The 21,204-nt window shown below is 48.2% G+C and overlaps 1 protein-coding gene across 3 annotated transcripts; it reads left to right on the top strand.

The window, feature by feature from the left end:
* The first annotated feature begins 10,422 nt into the window (after window positions 1–10,422).
* Window positions 10,423–15,667, top strand: DIRAS3 (DIRAS family GTPase 3). Of its 3 annotated transcripts, none has more exons than XM_075097317.1 (2): window positions 10,423–10,569; window positions 12,225–15,667. In XM_075097317.1, exon 2 carries the CDS (start codon window positions 12,309–12,311, stop codon window positions 12,903–12,905), a length of 597 nt encoding a protein of 198 aa, XP_074953418.1. In that variant the 5' UTR covers window positions 10,423–10,569; window positions 12,225–12,308; the 3' UTR covers window positions 12,906–15,667. The 3 variants fall into 3 exon arrangements, with proteins under 3 accessions (XP_074953418.1, XP_074953416.1, XP_074953417.1); XM_075097315.1 differs by lacking the exon at window positions 10,423–10,569 and adding an exon at window positions 10,760–11,994; XM_075097316.1 differs by lacking the exon at window positions 10,423–10,569 and adding an exon at window positions 10,760–11,274.
* Window positions 15,668–21,204: the final 5,537 nt, after the last annotated feature.

The raw sequence follows: 21,204 nt of genomic DNA on the forward strand, positions 1-21,204 counted from the left end.
GCGCAGCATGCCCTGGCAGCCCTTTACTGCCCTCTGCTGCCAGCAGAACATGGCTTTCATCCAGAAGTAAAAAAGAAAATAAATGCCTCACCTCTAAAAATGTAGGAAATTTGCTTATGTGTAGGAGTTCCTATTACATGCAAAGTGCTGCTCAGGGTCAGAGCTGTCTCAGGAGCTTCATGCTTCCATGTGCTGTCAGGCAGGGACACGCTGACAACTGGAGAGCAATGGGAAAAACTACCTGAGAGTTTCTTTAAGAGGCTATCTGGTGCTGCTATGAGCAGCCAAAGGTAGTAGAAGGGAAATGGGTTATGATAGATCTCTGTGGGTGAGCTGGGACCATGGTTCTTGAGGTCAACAAATGGTCTTTGGTTGGAACAGTTTGACTGTTTTTCTTGTTAGACCACTTTCTGTGTTTTCTTAGAAGCCTGGGACCAGAGTCTCTTTCTGCTCTAAAACTGGTTTGAGACTGAAGAGTAAAGCAATGAGCTGTTGCAGACTCCAACGGAGCCTTGTCTGCCATTCCTTTGCTCCCAGTTGCGCTCGTGCAAGGTAAGGTGTAAGTGTGCAGCACTGGGCTGATATGCCTTCAAACAGAAACCTCAGTGTGGGGTGACGGTGATAACCAGAGCTCCCTTTGCTCCCTCCCTCCTAGGGGGGCCCATCAACGGCAAAGGAGCCATGAGAAGTCTATGCTGTGCTACTTGCAATGATGTTCTGGGACTCTGGGGGAACTGGGCTTGTGACCCCAATGCCCATCCCTCTGAAAGGGTCCATTAGATCTAGGAAAGGCTCAGGGAATGGTGACAAAACTGACTGAAGGTTGTATGGCTGTGTCTCACGGCATGCCTGCTAGCCACAAGCTCCAGCAGCAAGGCTCGTGGGACAGATCTGGCCCATGTTTCCCAGCTTAAAAATGGAAGAAGCAACTCATGACTGAGTGGGTTTGAGTGTCCCAGTCAGCAGCCTGACATTGTCCCCAGCTCCGATGGTGCTGATGAGCACTGGCTGGGGAGATAGAGGTGCTGGTGTTTTCTCCTTGTCCCTTTTAAAGCCACTCCCAGCAGTCCCCAGACAATTAGCATGTTGTGGGATACTGAAACATGTCCCCTCTACCACCACCGATCCTGTAGCCCAAGGCTATTGTATGGGATTTAATTATGGTTAAAATAAAGCATTGGCTGTATTGCCAAGGAAAGAATTGCAGGAGACTGAACTGTTAGGAGATGAGATGTACAGGCTGGGGACTGCTGCTCATATCCTCACCGGTTCTTGTTACAAATGGCTGTCAGTTCTACTCTCAAAGATGAGACACGGTCAGTGCATTTTCATTGAGGTAAAATAAGCAATAAGCAGCAACAGATTTATTTTTGGAAGGATTTTGCTCTGGTTAGCACACAGATGTGTTACAGGTCTGGTCTGCTTTCCTCCTTAGCACCTGACATTGCACTGTACAAGAGCCGGTGGCTCTTTGAGCTTTTCCCTTGTTAGAGACTACTATAGGAAATCAATACACACTTCAGGCTTTAGATCTAGAGTCTTAAATAAATACAAGATCTTATCATGGCTATAATCGTTGGCACTTTCTGCCCCTCCATCTCTGACACATGTAAGAGGTAAGTCTGGAGCTGGTGCTGCACAGGGCGAGCCGTCCCCGAGCAGGGGCAGGGGCTCAGTCACCTCCGGCTACCAGTGCTGCTCCAGCAGTGCCTCTCTGCTTCCCCCCCAGCCCCAGCTGTGATGGCGTCCCCTCCAGGGCCCTCCATTTGTGGCTATTTCTTGGAGAGGTGTTGCTGAGGCATTTCCATGAATTGCCCTTTCAGGTCCCGCTGGAAGGGCTTTGCTTTCACTGCCATTAATTTTGATTACTGGGCTGAGATAAGCTAACGCAATTAGTCTCCCTTCTGCAGCATCCAGCCCTCTTGCAGGAGCCTCTCTGAAGATCACAGTGGTTGGTGATGGCTTTCCAAATCTCTGCAGATTTCAACCAGGCAGGTGTTTTGGTCTGCTATCCCTCCTCACTGGCATGCCAAGCGCTGGCAGACATCAGAGCCCGTGCTCCCCACTTGCTCACAGGCAGGCTGCAGGTCAGGTGTTTTGTTTCTGACTCAGTCGACCTGATGTGTGATGGTTCCATGCAGTGAATTCCTTGCTGAGATTGTTTAAATATTGTCCTATCCTTTGGTTCTTTCATTATCTTGAGTCAAGGAAAGTTTATATCCATTGTAATAGCAGGCATTTATTTTTTCTTCTATTTCTTCCGTCCGCATTTTGTTGTGCCTAAAGCCCTCCAGAGTTTCCAGAGGAAGGGCACTCTTCCAGGTACAGACAAGGCTTGCTCATGAGATGGATGTTATGTCTCAAAAACAGATAAGCCACTCTGGAACACTTTCTAATAAATATTTTACAGGCTGAACTGCACTCCCAAGCATTGGCGTTACTGGGAAGTGACATCGTTTCTGATAAGCAATATGCACCAGTGACACACATCTGCTGGTTTAATAATAATTTATGTAATTCCAGATGAAAATACTTTTTCTGCCTTCAGCTGCTGTCTCATAGCTCTCCGCAGGAATCGGTGACATTCAAAGCAATATTAAGAAGATGACTGTACTGGCCGTGAATATCAAGCTCTGTCTTCCACAAAAAAAGGAAAGCCTTGGTGGGCTCCAGAGGAAAAGCAGTGGGAATGGAGCACAGTGAGGACAAAGCAGGACGGGTGCTCATCCCCAAGCCTTGGAGTGCTGTACTCCCTGCTGTACTCCAGGTCACTTGGACGTGCCCCAGCAAGACACTGAGGGCCTTTAGGAGCTGTTAGTACCATGCCATGCCTCAGTGGAACCGAAAAGTTGGACATTTTAACTTCAGGAGGTCAGAACTGGAGTTCGCAGAACTTCCTTTGTAGTGGTATAGGAAGCAAAATACGTTGCTTTCTAATTCAGAATTGCCCAAAGAACCCATGTTCTGACACGGTTTCAGCGTGGCTGCTGCTTACTTTTGGGGTCTGGGTAAGGACAGGCTGTATAGGAATCCACATGGGAGCTGAGGGCTGTCAAACCTTAAATGAAGCCTATTTCTGGGGTGCCCCACCTGTGCTCAGGAACAGGCACCCCTCACTCATCCTCCCTGCCAGGAGCAAACGTGGGGGAGGCAGTGGTGGGGGCTGTATGTCTGAGCCTAAAGCAAGGCCCCCCCCATCCCTAAAGCATTGACCTGCATAATTTAAGCCATGTAGCTCCAGGAAGAAGTTAAGAGCAGACCCTGAAGACTCTCTCTCCTCCAAAGGAAAGCAATGAGGTTTGGTGGGGTGTCCCCCACGCTTACTAAGCAACGGGAAAGGGGGATTTACTACCTTAAACATAGATAGAAAAGCAGTGAGGAGCACTGCCTGGGCGTGGTAACCCAGGAAAGTAAGTTTTTGTGCAATCCCCTCAAGTCCCAAGGGAGTCCTGTTATAACAGAAACAACCTCAAGCAAAATCACTACAGAAGAGGAATCTGGTCATCTTCATCCATCCTTTCCGCAGGTCTCCACTGCTGTCCTGCACCAGCTCACAGCTCCAGACATTCCCCAGGCAGTTTTCTGGGGCAGCAGCAGGAGCAGGCAAAGCAGCAGACTGCCTCTTTCCCTGCTCCCTCTGCACTCTGCCTTCTGGGAGGCTCTCGCAAACAGCTGATTTCCTTTTAAAATTTTCATTTAAAATTCCTCTGGTTGCTGTCAGCTCCAGCCAAAGCAAATTCTGACTGACAGCAGGGCATTAAGCCAGCATCTCATGGCCATGTTCCTCCCCGATCAGTCTGTCCCACCCAAGACAGAGCTACTGCACAGGACGTCTTCCTTCTCCATCCTTTCTCCAAGGAGGCTGGACACCTTCCTACTCTTTTGCCTCTGCTAAGCTGACTCACAGCTCCTTTCCTACTCTACGCCCTGGAGAAGAGTCAGGAATCCTTCCCCAAACAGAAGAACCTGTAGGCTTTTCATATTGCCTTACTTATCAAAAAATACCTCTTGGAAAGATCTGCCTTCTAGCTTGTGCTGGTTTGGGCTCAGTTAGATAGCACTTAGCTGAGCCCTGCTCAGTTGCCTCATGTGGGTAAAACACATCGGCCGGCAGGCTGGGCTCAGCAGCTGAGAAGGACCTGCCAAAAAGGGTGAGATCCCAGGGTGAACCACCTAATTGGGTTCAGATGGACAGCTGCTGAGGAATGGTAATCCATCCCAAACCTCTGAAGGCTTGGAAAATATCTGAAAATGGGCTATCTCCCTTTGAGCAAATGTGGCTAGCAAAGATAGCGAATAAGCTGCTAATGACTAGCTAACATTTCATTGTGGCTAATAAATACCTCATAAACACCAGAAATTATGTTTTATAAATCATCTCTGGAAATCCCCATTAATGATAGGATTCAGGCAAAGTGAATGACTTGCCCATTATTAGGCTGAACAAGTCATTCTGCCTGGAGAGACAAGAACCATAAAAGCAGCCCCATGAGGGACAGGAATAGTTTTCCAGCAAAGGGAAGGTGGGAGGTGATTAAATCCTGCCCAGAGCCACTTGCAGCAGACAGACAGAGGTACATGGGACTCTGTGCCTGCTACAGACAGCTGCTTGTGGGTTTGCCAGCACTCAGTACCACAGCAAAGGCAGGTAAGAAAGGAAAACTCAAGCGGACACAAGCATCGCCTGGTTTAAAAAAAGCTTTTGTGACAACTTTTGTCATGGTCTAGCCATGTTTTCATCTGGGATGCTGCTTGCAGGCACTCGTGCCATAGCCCAAAGGACTCTGCAAAGTGAAGCCTTTGCACAAGGAAAGCCTCTACACTTGGAGAGAAATCTTTTCATTTCCCCAAATAAATCCCTGCAAGAGATTAAATGCACAGGACACACACTGCCAAATGCATGTAGTCAGGACAGCCCCGTTACCATTAGAGCACCTTTAAGATTTAGAATCCCCAAGGACACAGACCTGGAAAACTGGATAAGCTGCAATGCCCTGACTTCACAGACTTATGCAGGTTTGCACTCAGGTCCAGGTCTTGCTTAAATGGTTTTAATGGAAAACTACCTGCAAAGAGTGGCAGAGGTTGAAGCCACTGGCTGCCCAAGAGAAAAAGCACCTTCAGCTTGCCAAAGCATGGTGGATCCTGCACTGTGTATGGGAACGGGAGGGAGGGATTCAGGAACCAGCACTATGGCTGCTCCAAAAATCAGATGGCATATGTGGTTAGCTCGGGAGTCAACAGTCCGCAGCAAGCACCTCGGGAGCAGCTTTTGTGCTGCAGCAGGTGGAAACATGGACTTTAAAGAGAGAATATTTGAGAGGAGATGGAGAGAGTCAGGAGAGAAATGGGCACGGGTCAGCTGATAATGTCAGACACCTTGAAGCGGGATGTTTTAGGATTACATCTGGATTTTAAAACTAAGATGTTTCGGGATTGCAGAGGCCTTAACAAAGCAAAGAGAAAAGGCATGCTGAATGAAAGCCTATAGAAAATTGCTGCTGACATGACCAGGCAGATCTCCATGAGTCCCTGCGCAGTGATACCTGCAGAGGAGCATGCTGCTGCCAGCATGCCTGCGCCTCTGGGCATGCATGTCATGCATCGCTGAGCAGGACCACGCCTGCCCTCTGCACTTCTGGGCACCTTGCCTGTGCAGCAATGCCCCTCCTGACGTTTCACTATATGAGACATTTGGTTTTGCTCAGAGTCCAACACACGTAATCGTATGTGGTTACCCAGCAGGCAACCCCTTCTATTTATACCTACAGAGCTGAACACAGATTTATTGAGATGACTAATTAACAACAGGAGAAAAATCTCCTGAATAGCATCAGCTCTCCATACAGTTGTGATTCAGCAGCTGTGATTACAGCATTAATAATTCTCTAATGTAACAAAAGTACAGTTTATTAGAATGAATTTCTGTCTCTTTGTATTAAGCATGAAGCAATGTTGATTAGTGTCCTGTAAAAGATATCTGGTATACCCCCTATTTTAATTTTCTTCATTATTATTATTATCATTATTATTAGTTCAGACAGGAACCTTCAAAGTAGCTCGGTGCAACTGGGTGCCTTACCAGCTTTAGAGGCTTTTTTTTTTTTAAGGTTTCAGTTATAGTTCCCCTTACTTTTGGATGACTTTTGATCCAAGTTCTACCCTGGGTCTTTTTAATACCTTGCAAAAGTTGGGTGTTCTGCTTGCATGTTGTGCAGCTGAGCTAACAACCAGCCCTCATCTTTATCAGCAGCTGACTTTGAGATAGCTTGCTTCTGCATCTAGAACAGCTGGCCAAGTAGTTGAGCATCTGCTTTCATTTGCCCCTAGTAATGCAGTGAATGATGACAGGACTTGACAGGGCCTCATGTCGAGATTGAAGCTCCTTGAGAAAAATCCGCTGGGCTCTTTGTGTTGGGAAAAAAATCCAAAGCAGAATGAAATAGGTCCAAAGACCCTTTTTCTTTTCCGTCTGGGGTAGGCAGCATTACAATGCTGCTCAGTAAGCATAGAAGTGGATTCGAAATACCATGGAGTCAGTGAGGCTGCAAGTATCAGAGAAATAAGAAATGATAACCTGGAAAATCACAAATTATTTTGGAAGAATAAGCTTGGGAAAGACTGAGAAATGTTTCCTCCACAAGCACTCACTAACACTTTAGGTGTTGCTGTACCTCCCAAAGTGAGATTTGGCTGTAGACAGAACTTGCTTAAGTGCTTAACTAAGAGATAGAAACAGAAGTAGGAATGATATCGCTGCAGTAGCCTTATGCACAGCAGAGGCAGCCTTGGCAACAGATGCTACAACACTGGGGGTAGGCCAGCCAGTAATTTTTCTATCAAAGTACCTGTGTGCAGTGGGAAAGAACTGGGGCCACCAGCAGTCAGGATGTGACCAGGTTGTATATAATCCAGATACAGTATAAACGGTTCATGAAATGCATTAATTTTTAGTAGGCTAGAGATGTACAGCAGGAAGATGAGATGTGACACCATGAAGATATGGAAGCACATGGAGGGCAAAGAGGGCTGGAAAACAGGCAGAAAAGCTTCTTAATGCTGTCAGGACCCTTCCACCATATTTTTTTCCTCAAGGCAAGGAGAGGCTACCCAGAAAGGGAAGCATTGCCTCTTTAGCTGTCAGAAATTCCACTGCTAATACATGAGCAGCAGTGTCAGAGCCTGCCACAAGGACATGCCTGTGCCAATGGATTCTGGATTTACCAGGTACTACCCTGATGGTGATGTGAGATGGCACAGCCCTGCTGTGGGTGGCTAATTAGCAACAGTACTAACATGTCTCTGTCTTATCTGCAGATGCTCCGTTGCTGTTCCTTAGTTTCTCAGCAACACCTGAGCCGTGGGGGGATTGCAGCTGCTGCTGCACTGACGGGGGACGGGTGTCACAGCACTAACCACCTCCTCATGCAAAGCCAGTTCAGTTCCTGGCACAGATCTGCTTTTCCCGAGTCACTGCTCAGAACAAAGATGGGCACATGTCCAATAAGGCAGGCACTGGTGTGGGCAAAAACTTCCTCCAGCATCAGGAAGAATAAAAACTATTCACAGGCCTCAAGAAAAGGGCAAGCTCCTGTTTGTTGCACATGTGGCCACGCTCATGCCAACATGTTTCTCTGCAAGAAGCAGTGGTGTGTGCCTGGCTCGGCTTCCCTCAGACACTGGAGCCTGCCTTTCCTCTGCAACACAGCCTCTTTCGCATCCCTTCAGATGGGGACTGGGTACCAAAATGAAACCACGCATAGTTACTGAACAGTGTGATCCCTTTCTGTTTCTGCCCAGCATTTGGCTGATGGGAAATGACCCAGCCAGATCCTGGCACCAGCTGAGCAGCTGCAGAAATGGTTTCAAGCAGGGAACTGGACCATTTTCTCCCTTAAAAGTCTGTTGCTTGATCCTGTCCTGCCCCTGAGTGAACAACTACAAGTGCTGCCTTAACATCCAATAATTCCCATGCAGAGTGGTGCAAGGGCTGGTGCTGGTTGCTACTCTGCAGGAAGGGGAGGTGATAGCTCCGAGAAACACTCAAGTGCCTTGCCAGTGCATTGGCATTGAGACCCAAGTTCCTGCCAGCTGTCCTCCCTCATACCAAGGAAGAGGTTGCAGAGTCTGGTGCAGCCAGATCCAAGGCTTATTTTAAGGCCAGAGCCTCAACAGGCATAAACTGGGAGAAGTCTATTGCCTACAGTGGACACGGGAATAAACTACCACAGTAAAGTAGGGTAAGGTTTCTGGGGAGAGGTGAATAGGTGAGATAATGCCTTAATGAGGCTTTTGCACAGCTAGTTGGCCCTGAGAAAAGTCAATCTGTTCATAAATCCCAGCAAAAGGGATTTGCCTGGTCTGCTCCCAGTAGCACAGCCAAAGCTGGGGTCGGTGGGTCAGGTGTTTTGGACACTTGCAGAAACTGGATTTTGGGATAGGGGCAAACTAATTCTAGCAATGGAAATTATACTTCTGACAATATTTTCTCCTTTTTGGGGCACACTCCCTCTGTTCCAGGAGTCAACCAAGACCACCTATAAGCATGTGGTTTTCCAGCTCCTGCACCAGTGCAAGCAAATTTATAGAGCTTTTCACTTGCCAGGCACCTGCAATTGCATTCCCAAGGTCGTGCTCTGTCATGGAGGTGGCTGCCTGCCCTCCAAAGGCAACACTGCTCTGGAGAGGCTGCATGGAAGCAGGGAGCCTCAGGGGGAGACCGCTGGGAAGCAGCCAAGGGATCAAGCCTCGTAAATTGAATAATGCCACTTGCCTTTGGTCTGCGTGGGGAACAGCACAGCTCCTTGCCCACGTCTCCACTGGGGGAAACAGGCTCCCACTGCTACCAAGTTGTTCTTTCTAATTATTCTACAACCTGCATCAGTATATAGGGTCTGTGTGTCTTTCCTCTTTCAGTTACTGCATTAATTTCAGTACTGCAGTAAATCATCAGCAGGATTCAAACCCAGGCTACCTTAACCTCCTCCACTCAGCTTTTATGGCTGCTTCCAGCTGCTCTGGATCTGTTAGTGTCAATGTGGCAGAGCAACGTCCCACCAGGGAGCAATCCTTCACTTCTCCAGCTCCAAGCTTTCTAGGAAGGGCTGTGAGAAATGCCCCCAAAGAGATTTAACTCTTCGGCTTACAGACCTGAGCACACCCCAGCCAGAAGCTTGCGTACTCATCCTGGACAGCAAGCAGTAACATCACCCTTCTATGACAAGGATGTAACTATGGCTTTTGAAACCATGGGTTATTAAGCATCATGTGTTGGGATAAGCAATTATTTATAGGAGAGTTTAGCCTGTGAAAGATGCAGTCACTGCTGATCTGCATGGGGAGCACAGGAGGAACAGGGGACTGGAGTGGGCAACCTTGCTGTCCGAGATGTGCCACCAAAGGGCCACACAGAAACAGGTGTGGTTGGGGTGGACGGGAGGCATGGGCAGGGCAGGTGGTCCACAGGAGAAGCTGAGGAGAACCATGTTCCTGTAGACTTTCAGAAGTATTTTATTTGCCCCTTTTAGAGCTGTTATCCCCCAAACCAGGCCCTGTGGCCCACAGAATCAGGGGAAATATCTATGGCACGGTTTTTAACCACATTTTCAGTTACAACTTCTGCAAGGGGGAGAGAGCTTTGGACCATCCCCTCCTGAGGTTGGTGGCACAGGGAAGTCCTCAGGCAGGTGTACCTGCCCCTTTGGCTGTGGAGTTTGTCCTGCTGTAGTCTAACTGTAACAACAATAAAAGAGTGAAGCTTTGCAAAAGGGTTTCTTAAACACCCCCGCCTTGGGCAGCACGAGAGTTACAAACAAGATAACAAGATCCTGAAGATACCCCTTGGCCAAGGGTACCCCTATTTTCAAGTGTCCGAGTTGAAGCTGAGCTCTTTACAGAGACGTTTGTCCCCTTTGCTCTCTTCCTTCTGAATGTCCCTGCAGCTGAGCACCACAAATGACCTTTATCACATTTTAAAACTGACGCTATTACTCAGTTCCCAGCCCTGGCTGCAGCTTCCCCAGGACCTGGTCTTGCCTGAGTGTGCTGGCCGGGGACTGTCCTCTCCCCCAGAAGCTCAGCTCCATGCTGACGAATCCCTGATGGTTGGCCCAGGGACCCACAGCTTTTTGCAGACTTCCAGATGGGAAGCTCTGGTCCAAGCCCGAGGTTGCGCTCAGAAAAAAAAACTATTCTAGAGAGAAAAATAGAAGAATTCTTATCCAGGCAATGCAGCAGCACCCCACACACACACACAGTCAGACAGAGGGATTGTTTTAATTGTCACAGTGGGAGATGCTACTGTTAGTACAAGCTCAGACTAGCTTTCTCAGGAATCAGGGTCAAACAAATCATGCCTGTCAACGTGACAAATTTTGAACCTCTGCTCCAAGGCCAGTGCCCTCCCGCTACTCTATGGCCAGGAGCTGGGGTGGAGAGCTGACCCTGCCAGCAACCCCAGCACAGGCACACGAGCCCGCGCTGGCAGCTGGCCGATTAAGACGTCCGTATTAACCCATTAATGGCCTAGGCCCTGGGGTGGAGGTTGGTGTGGTCCTTCTCTGGGTGCAGGTGGGCGGCTCTGGAGAAGCAGGTTTGGGAGCCCCGGGGTCGCCAATGCCGAGCTCCTTCCACGGCGGCCGGCAGCCATTTTGGGGCGTGAGGGCGGGCTTCGGCTTGCGCCTCCGCGGGGCTTGGCGGCGGGAAACCCCAGCTGGTGGGGCGGCGGGGCGGGGAAGGGGCTACGCACGGCCGACTCCCGCCGCGGGGGACTATGAGGCGGCAGCCGAGGGCGGAGTGGCCTCTCCCGCCCGCCATGGCGGCGGCAGCCAGGGAAACGGCTGGGGCGGAGCGGCGGGGGGCGAGGAGGCGCGGCGGCGGGACGGGGAGTGAGGCAGCGGAAGCGGCCGCTGCGGGCCCGGGCCGTTTTGGAGGCGCAGCAGCCGCGAGGCGGGCGCCTCCTCCTGTCAGGCGCTGGGTTGTGAGGACTGCTGGTCCCGTCTGCCTTGAGAGAGTGTGTGGATAGGCGGTGTTCGGGAGGATTTTCTTATAAATGAGGAGACATACAACCTGTGATTGTGAAATACAACTCTTATATGCCAGTGCGATGGAGCTAAATGAAAGTAGTGGACGGTTTGGGGACTTCTCCGGGGAAGGGCTGCAGGAGTACCTCAGGTCACCCTTGCCGCTTTTAATGGCAGCGGGGGGTGGAAAGCTGACCCGTATTTTGAGCGTTGAAACAAAATGAGCCCTGACTGTGAGCCCGGGAGCGCGCAGGTGGGTGGGAGCCGGCAAGGCCTGCCAGCCCCCGGGGGCCGGCGGTGCAGGGCGGTGAGAGAGGTGCTGGGGGCGATGGAGGGAGAGAGGCGCGCGTTTATTTGTGCGTGGAATTAGAGGGATGGAGCACCAAAACTTGGCTCCAACAGCGTTAACCACCAGATTCCGGTTGTTGTGTTGATTATTTATTTATTTTTGAGGGGAGGGTTGGATTTTTATGGTGGTTTTGAGGCGTGGGGGCAGGCAGGTCCCCTGCCCGGAGCCCGCAGCGGGTGGGAGGGCCGGAGGGGCAGCCCGGTCCCCGGCTGACAGCCCCGTGCCGCCCGGCCGGTTGCGCGGCGCTCCGGCCGGGGAGGTGGCACAGCCCGCTGCGGTAGCTGCCATCCGTCCTCAGGGGCGCCGCAGCGCCCGGCGCTGCCAGCCTGGCAGCTCCTGCCGCTGTCGGGGTCCCCGCAGGCGGCGGGTGGATGGAGGATATAGGGAAGGAGGGAGCAAGCCGAGGGCGCTGGGAGCGCTGCCTGCCTGCCGGCGCCGTGCGGAGCGGGGGAGCTCCCGCAGGCCGGGGGGAGGAGGCGGGCGGCGGCGGGGGCAGGCCCAGAGCCCAGCCGAGCCGAGCCTCCCCGCCGCGCCGGGGCCCCGGCCGGAGGTGGCACGGCTCTCCCCGCTGCTGGTAGGCGATTTTAGTCTCGTTTCGCTGGACGGTGGGGCTGATGGCTACAGGTGAATGCTTTTTCACTTCTCATAACGTTAAGTGTGCATGGGATGTATGCCTGGCGGGGATAGTGGTTTATTTCTTTTTAATGCAAGGAAAAAGGACGGGAGGGGAGTGACTCATTTAATTGCTTATTTCAATAACGGACCGTAAAATTACCGAGGTGGTGTGAACGATTTCTTTCTCTTCCCCTGCTCCTCTCTTTCCCTTTTGCCCCCTCCTCCTCCCTTCTCCGCAGGCCACCTCTGTAAAAGGGGGTGTAAACTTGAAGAACTCGGGCTTTTTCAGTTAAAATCTTCACTTGTATCGCCGCACAGCAAACATGCCTGAACAAAGCAATGATTACAGGGTGGTTGTGTTTGGAGCAGCAGGGGTTGGCAAAAGCTCCTTGGTCCTTCGTTTTGTAAGGGGAACTTTCAGGGAAACCTATATCCCTACAATTGAAGATACGTACCGGCAGGTAATCAGCTGTGATAAGAGCATCTGCACCCTTCAGATCACAGACACCACGGGAAGCCATCAGTTCCCTGCTATGCAGAGGCTGTCTATATCCAAAGGGCATGCTTTCATCTTGGTGTACTCTGTCACCAGCAGGCAGTCCATGGAAGATCTTCAACCCATCTTTGAACAGATTTGTCAGATTAAAGGGGACATCCAAAAAATCCCAATCATGTTGGTGGGTAACAAAAGTGATGAGACCCAGAGGGAGCTGGATGCCAGCGAGGGGCAAGCGTTAGCCAGCAAGTGGAAATGCTCCTTTATGGAGACGTCAGCCAAAATGAACTACAACGTGCAGGAGCTCTTCCAGGAGCTCCTGAATCTCGAGAAGAGGAGAACTGTCAGTCTCCAGGTGGATGGAAAGAAATCCAAGCAGCAGAAAAAGAAAGATAAACTGCAAGGCAAGTGCTCTGTGATGTGATTGACTTTGGCTGGACTCGCACCACTGCATGGTATAATCGGAGCATGGACTCCCACAGAAAATTCATTTCTGCTGGAGGTTTCAAACAAATCCATGCCTTGTAGGGCTATTGCTTTTCTCTAAAATCTTTGCAGGATTATTTAATGTGTTAAAGAGGATGGCTTTCTGCATGTGTATTTTTTTTTAAAATAATAAACGTTCAGTGTTAGCAATTACATGTGACTAGAAGTTTTTAATGCAATAAGTTTACATAAAAGGAAGTCAGAAAGAAACATTTCTGCTCCTGTGAGTACATGCTAGTTTTTAAGTATTCATAGCCTATTAGCTTGAAATAAATCATGGTATCTATAATGTGTATACTTAGAAAAATTGTTTTCAGGAATCTATAGACCAGGGCAAATCTTTATCAAAGCCAGGCATTTGCATTGCAAATGAACATATATGTGGCTCCAGAAGCTTAAATTTCTGGCACACTGGCCTGCCTACCCAAGACGCTTTTTATTTTCATGGTGAAAGTTATGTTTTCCTGTGTGCTGTCCAATTCCTGAGTCTTCTGCAGTTCTGTAAGTGATTAAAGTTTTATCTGCATATAATCAGGCTGTTTGCTTTATTCCCCCCTTTACACGGGCTTCCCCTGTTTGCCGAGGTAGAAGGTTCCACATGCCTTGGCTCTAAATCTGGGGGTGATTCCTGGTGTTCTTAAGCAGGAGCTGCTTCCTTCATGAAGGCAATTAGGCTGTTCTAAGTACCAGTTGGTGCAGTGGTTGGTTATCCTGGCCATTGGCCTTTCCTTTCTCAACTGCCAGTCTGGTTTTCCATATGACGGAAGCTACTTTTGCAATCTTTCTGGAGGTCCCTTAGCTATCCCCCCCCCCCCCTTACTTCATCCAAATTATCCAGATTTTAGTTTAGGCATATGACAAGACAGTTCAGGTACCACTGCGTCAGGAAGAAACATTGACCCCTGGAAGCTCTATGTTTAAAGCAAACTCCTCTCTTATGGAAACTTTCAGCAGATACCTCCCACAAATCAAAGGACTGGAGACACGGGCTTAGTCTATATCCCTTGTCTGCCTCCCACCCCATGCCCTGCTTTTTTTTGGCTATTGGTAACAAGAGACAAGCACGATAAGCCTCATCTGCAGTACATGGTTGAGAAAGATTTCAAGACAGTAAGTGCAAGTATTTGCTATCAGCCTATGCTGTAGATCTTCTACTTTGTGTATGTATTGGTCCAAGCAGAAGACTGTAAGGACTTCAGTATTGCACTGTAGATTTGATTTTTACTCAGCAGCATAGTCTTGGTACAAGAGGCAAGGGAGAGAGGAGTTGCTTCTTTTTATAGCACTTCTCTAGTGAAATGATTTTATTGTTGAAGGTGAACAAAATATGGAACAGGAGATGCTGGAAAGTACATGCCCTTAGTTTGAAAGCATCAGTGTCTATTAATAACTGCTGGTTTTCTACATAAGATGCTATAGAAGGACCTGTTCTCTCTGCCACACATGAACAAATAAAGGCTGAGTAATACACAAAGCCACAAGGTTTGTATCCATGTTAACATCTTGCATACCTGAACAACTCTTACAATCAGTGCTGGGTCCTGATGCTCCATTGTCTCCTATGTCTGTCCATGAGCTGCTTTTCTATCTCCTCAGGCTGTTCCTTCACACACATAAGGAGGCCATTAGCTCCGTGTGTGCCAGGGGCATTTGTCCCAGTTACAGCTGGAGCCCTCACACAGTTTGATTCAGCAGAAAATCTTACTCATTATGATTTCAGAAACCCAAGCAAGTTCTGCAGGAGGTGCTGACTGAAATGTTATCCTTACCTGCCAAAATAAAGTGTGGATTTGCCAAGCTGATACAAAGGCTCTACACCTGATTTTTCTTATTGGAGATGATATCCCACAGGTCCTGTGAGCTTCCTGTTCTGGAGTAGTGGTGCTGGCTGGTGTAGTCCTGTGTGCCACTGCTGTGGGCAACCTTCACTTCTGTTGCAGCCAGGGGTGAGTCAGGCGGAAGGGTGGCTGTAGAAGCAGCCATAGTGGCTTTGCATGAAAATAACTCTTGCTTTTTCCTAACTTTGTGCATGGATTTTGATCTCTCTGTTGCTTCATTTCCAAGCAGTTATGCAGTGCTGCTCTGTGGGTTGTTTTTAGCATCTGGCAATTATTATTGCAAAGACTGTTCCAGTTCCATTCCAGCCTTTGAAACCCCGATAAGACATTTTATATTTAAGCCTTTTTAAAATGTCACAAGGCCTAATAACGTCTCTACAACTCCCACTGCCTTCATGGAGATGCCTGTGCAAAGGCAGGGCAGTGTGTATCTGTGATTATTCACACAGCCAAGATGTTCTGTAATGTACCATTTGCACTGCGGTGTTTTTCCTGTATGAGGTATGGAGATCACTGAGGACTGGGGTCTGGCAGAGCACAAGTACCATGAACTAAACAGGCTCAATCCCTCCTGCACCTGGCAGAATTGCTGGCAGAGCCCCCAGGCTGCCTTTGGTGGCTGCAGAGGAAGTCCCGTGGGCCTGCGTGGGCGATGGAGATGCTCAGGTGCTCCTGGTGATGCAGGATGGCAGTGTGGGGGTACCAACGCCCCAAGTCCCAGACTAGCAGCCTAGAGCAGACCGGGAACGAGTGATGCCTGGTGTGGCTGCTGTTCATGCTGCGTAAAGCATCTATGTTTTGGGTATGCTAGATCAATTGTATTGTAAATTATTAATAAATTGTATAATTATATTTGTTTCCACATAAACTGAACTAGTCTGATTTGTGTGTGTGTGCATGTAATCTGTTATTCTTCTAAGAAGGGAAATTTATTTTAATTGAACTGATGCCTGTCAAGATGTTGGCTATTAGAAGTTCCATACAGATCTAAATTAAAGGGCAATATCTTCACAATCTTCCAGGGAGCTATGCAGAGAGTTACTATAGTTAGTAACAGAGTGAAAAATACCATATTGCCTGGGGATGCTCATTAATCGTTACAAAACAGTGGCCACATTGCACTTACAAATGAATGTTACTTCATGAACCTTGTATTCAGACCTGCTGCCTCACAACCAGGATCTGGGGGGTTCGTGTGTGCAGGGGCAGCCGGTGGCATCGTTCATCTTGTGCACTTATAACCAGTAACCTTGGGCTAACAGTGTTATTCTGGAGTGATGGTGTAGCTGTACAGTTATGGCCCTCAGACTAACTCTGGAGAATAGCTGAAGGTTCATTGATTTTAGGAACTGATGGGTAAGTTTTTGCTAAAACTGTACTTGAAGTAATATGTGCCTCTTACAGATAGTCTTTGAGGAGTTTATTGCATGCATGCTTAAGGTTTATTTCTCACATAGGAGCATTTTGCTGAATTAAAGGAATAATGGTTTTTCTTCAAAGATTAAAGTGTTTTGTAGTGTAAGGAGTATATGTTGGAAGTAAATGCTTTAGCCTTTTTTGAATAAGTGCAGTTTAAAAAAGTGAACAGATCTGTTTAGGAAAAAAAAAAAAGCCAGAAGATGTTGTGATGAAAGACATTCCGGTAAAATTGTCTGGAGTAAACAAGCAGTTGTGATCTCCGGTGCCACTTCTGTATTAGGTTACAGGCTTTGTCCTTAACTACTGTTTGCCAGCAGCATGCTTTTTCATGAGGCAGTGACAACATGTTTTTTATGGAGCTATTTATGCATCCTGTAAGCTCTTCAGCTTGGAGACATGCCTTGACACACTGTTCATATCTGGCGAGCAGGATGGTAACTCACTATTTCTCAAGTTGGTTGTTTTTATCTTTTTTAATTTTTTTTCTCATTCAATCAAACTTTATTCAGTCTCAGAACTCACTGTTTTTCTGAAATGTTCTTCACAAGTTCAAATGTGGTGAGACAAGGTCATGCAAGACGCTGATACTTGTTATGTTGCTATTAATGCCTCCATAACGTCTTTCCAGGATCACGAGGTGAACACAGTTGACTGTAAAAATTCTCTCTGCAACATCTTGAATGAATCATGAGACCTGTCAGTAGCCTGGGTGGCTGCGTGAAGACTGAGACATTTCAGGCAAAGCCACTTACTACCCTCTGTCTCAGGTCTTAATGAGGACTGGCAATTCCTATCTTTGACCAGCTAGGTATGTATTTCCAGCACTACTTTAACCCTGTCTTTCAGTTCTTCCACCATCATCAGCTGCTTTAAGTTGGAAGCAACATGCAATGAGTGGAGCATTAATACAGGTCTTCTTTAGGTCTGCGTTTCAGGATCTCAAGCTTGCTTTAAAGCTTGGCTCAAATCAGCTCAGAAAAATCAGTTCCTTGCTTTCTACTACTGTAGAGCTCTTAAATAATTTTCAGGAACAGCATTGCGTTTCATTCCTGAGGACTTGTTAAGCAATACTCAGACTAGAAGGTGTCAAATCAGAAGACGTTTAATGGACAAAGATATCAGCACTGTAGGCCTTTTGTTTCTTTGCTGGAGGAAAAATCATGGCACCTTTCATTTTAAAGCTGTTCCAAGGTTTCCTCTCTGCAGTCCAGAAATTCAAACATTTCTCAATTAGCAATACTTATTTCCATGCCACACTTGTCATCTGGCTTGAGGCAGCTTCATTCCCGAGTCTGGCCAACAAAATTAGTGTCAAGAGAAAATACCAAGGAAGAGAGTCACAAACAGCTCTCTGTGACTTGCAAGAGAAAAATGTGAGCAGTAGCTGAAGCGTCCACCCACACATGTATTTTAAAAACAAGCAGCCAGAATATTGCTATATTCTAATTCCTTTTCTCAGAGCAAAGCAGGCACATGATTAATGTAACAAACAGCTCTGAATAATAAGCAATATTGCTTTATATGCATGGTCTGTAGCTACAAGGTACTCGGTGCACTCTAGAAGAGTAAAAGCACATCTTAATCATCATCTGCCATCTTCTGCAGTTTCTGTGGCGTAAATTAAGTACATCAAAAGCATCTGAGAGCTAATAAAAATGCTACAGACCACTTAAAACTAATTGCAGCATAGCAGTCTCCTAGTTAATGGATATTGCTGCATGCTAGGCTAGCACTGCTACACCGGATTGTTTCCTTTTTCCCCACTTTTGAATGTACACCTGAATAATGCAAAAGAACAGGAGGAGAAGAGAAAGGAGGGAAAGACTCAAGTACCAGCACTGCCTTGGCATGGTTGCTTTTCTTGTGTGCGAGGTAGCAATGTCCCATGGTGGCAGAGCTGAGCCTCGCTGGCACGGCTCAGCGCCGGCGCAGCAGCAGCAGCAGGCATGGGGTCTGGCTTGGTCTGCTTCTTCCAGTCCGATTTGCAGCTGTTCATTCTTTTCAGATTTTTAGCATATCTGCAAATTGGAGGGGAAAGGAATCAGGCAAAGAGATTGTGTTTTCCTGGCTTAGCACGGAACCAGAGCCTTCCAACCCAGCCATTTCTAACTGCTCCTGCAACCCTCCTGTTGCCCCTCGGTCCTTAGCTGGGTGGAAAAGGTGGGTGTGGGGGACCACCACGGCCCATCTCTCTTGGCAGCCTGTGCTGAGAACTTGACCCTTGACTTGAGGAGACAGCAAATGCAGTTGATCTGCTGTAAGATAGCTGCTCTGTGAACCCTCCCACGAGCTCTGCTGGCAAGGATAAATGGTATGGGACTATGGGTCTCTTCCCGCTGCAGCAGGAAACTGAGATCCAGAAGCAGTAGCCTGGCATATGGCAGGCATCATTGACAGTGCTTCTGGGGACAGGCAAAGCCCATGTGTCCTGAGCTGTGCCTACAGAGACTCCACTGCAGGAGAAAGCTGGATTTTCTCAAGCTGTTATGGGCCAGTTCTGTATATGTATTTATTTGGCTCTGGTAAATGCAATGATCTGTATCTGTTAGAGGCTGACTCCTATTTAGGTCTGGTGAAAATAAAGCACTTGGGCAAGTGCTGGCAGAGTCGGAAGCTGAAACCAACCAAAACTCACTTCTCTTTGTGCACAGTTTTCCCCAGAAATGCTTAGGCGCCCAGTCCATTTGCCTCTAGGGAGGCCTGAGGGAATAAGGCACTGGGCAGCCTGCATAGTTTGGTACAAATGTACCACTTGTACCATCCTTAATACACAGAATTAATTCAGCCTGCTCTTCTAGGCTGCTCCTCTGGACCAAATGGCCAGGCAGGTCTGCAGCTTTTCTGCTTGAGCCACTTACTTCTTAAGACAGCAGATCTGGATCTAGACAAATCAATGAATGAAAGCTTGATCCTCCAAGAGCAGCTGTAGGCAGAGGTAACCTCACTGATGGTGTAAGTAAATACAATGCTAACTCCAGATCAAAGTACATGTGTTTCCCAGCTGGAAATTCTCTCCTCCTGGAAGGTATTGGATCTATTTTTAATGACTGTAATTTAAAATGTGTTTCTGATAACAATATATTATTAACACACCCATGACAAGACACCTGCATCTCACTAGCTGAGCCCATGATGTTTCCTGCAGCTACAGGGAGATGGTTTTCATACACCTGTGAATGCTGCCCCCAGTGCTAAAAGCCTTGCACCTTGTGCATCAGCAAGAGTCTTGTTTCACCTCTGCTTTTCGGGAAGGGCACTTCGAGGTGACAGCTGTTCATACCCGGAGTTGAGACTAAAATAAAATAAGTCAACATCATAATAACCCAGGCTGAGCAACCTGAGCGTGCAGCAGTGTTCTGTGTTACTCAGGAGAGGCATGGAAGTTGGGTTTGCAGTTTGTCAACCAGAAATACACAAAATCCAGCAAACACCAACATTGACTGCTCAGCAGAGTCTTTGGGTGAGCTTTACCCAGCCCGTACCTCCTGGGGCTGAGTCTGCAGCAGTGCAGAGGCGGGCTGTAGGTGCCCACAAGTACCTCCTGCAGCCCCTTTTACATGAGAGGAGGGTAGGATTTGTTCAGGATATGCAGCGGTGTGATCACATCCTTGACACCAAGAGACAGCACAGCCAGATGGGGAGAGCTGGCCATCAGAAATAAAAATCTTTTTCTCCCAGGCAGAACAGAAAAAGTTGCTCTTTTTTACCCAGAATGACTGTATGGGCAAGGATGTAGCATGTTCCTTGATGAAGACTCTGCTTTTAAAAATCCATCCTGTTTTTCTACCCAGATAAAGCTAAGAGGAAATCAGTCATATCTGACACGTTTATTCTGCCTAATTCTACTGTGTTTTTTCCCCCAGGATCAGTATCTGAAAAGTTTATGCATGCACACTACATTGTGCCCATGTGTAAATACATGGTTTCTGTTGCCCGCAAAGAAGGGATGGTTGAATGTACTGCAGTTTGCTGACAGCATCCAGGCTGTTCCCAAGCAAGATCTCATGCCCTGCTCCCCAAGCAGAGAAGGCTATGCTGGGTGTTGTGCAGGCAGGTGGGAGAGCACAGGCTGTTCCTTTCCTATCTGGGCTCCCTTCCACCCCTCTTGAGAGTCCCTGCTCCCACCCTGCATAGAGCAAGTATCTGACCGGGGTGGGAAGCAGGCAGAGCACCACACCGAACTCTCCAGCACGGGCAGCAGCAGGGAGCTTTCTTTTTATATCTCAGCGATGCATTTATGCTTTTCAGACTAAAAATATCTGAGGATGGGCATTGTAGGTCCTCCTTTGTTCCTACATGTTTCTACATGTTTTTTTCCAACCTCTGCATCCCATTATCTGTCACAGGCTGCCCATGGGCTCCTGGCAGGTGAGGGATGAGCAGCTCACACCTGGGCAGTGAAAATCCCTCCACGGAGGGAAAAAATTCCATCCATCCAGTGCAGTCCCTGGACCAAGACCAAGGTCTCATCTGGGAAGGGAGTGATGAAAAGGCTGCTTCAGCCAGGGTTGGCTGCCCATGTCTTGCTGCTGTTGAGCAGACAGCTCTTGGCAGCATTGCTGCCATCGCTGCTGCCGCCGGCTTGGAACATCCCAGGTGGGCAGGGGATGGAGCAGGTGCCGGCCAGCAGATAAAACCTACCTCTGCAAAATGCTCAGCCATATATAGGGCCATATACACTTGCTGAAATTAATGTGGAGGTGAGGGTTAACTGAATATGCTCCCCTTGCCTCTGAGGAGCTGCACACCAGCGCTGCCAGACGTAGGTCTGTCCCCATGCAGTCCTGACATTTCATTTCTACAAAGTAAAGCCCACAAAAGGTAAGGGGAAGAAAATTAATGAATAAGGGGAAGTTTGTGCTAAAATTGTTTCAGCTATTTATGCCGTCAGATGCTTTACCAGCAGGACAAGCTGGAACAGGGAGATTGGCTGATTTCTTGATTATCTGGAAAGATTAGCCAGACTGTGGCACAAAAATG

Source organism: Phalacrocorax aristotelis, chromosome 6 (genome assembly GCF_949628215.1).
Source record: "Phalacrocorax aristotelis chromosome 6, bGulAri2.1, whole genome shotgun sequence".
In the NCBI taxonomy this organism is placed as follows: Eukaryota; Metazoa; Chordata; class Aves; order Suliformes; family Phalacrocoracidae; genus Phalacrocorax; species Phalacrocorax aristotelis.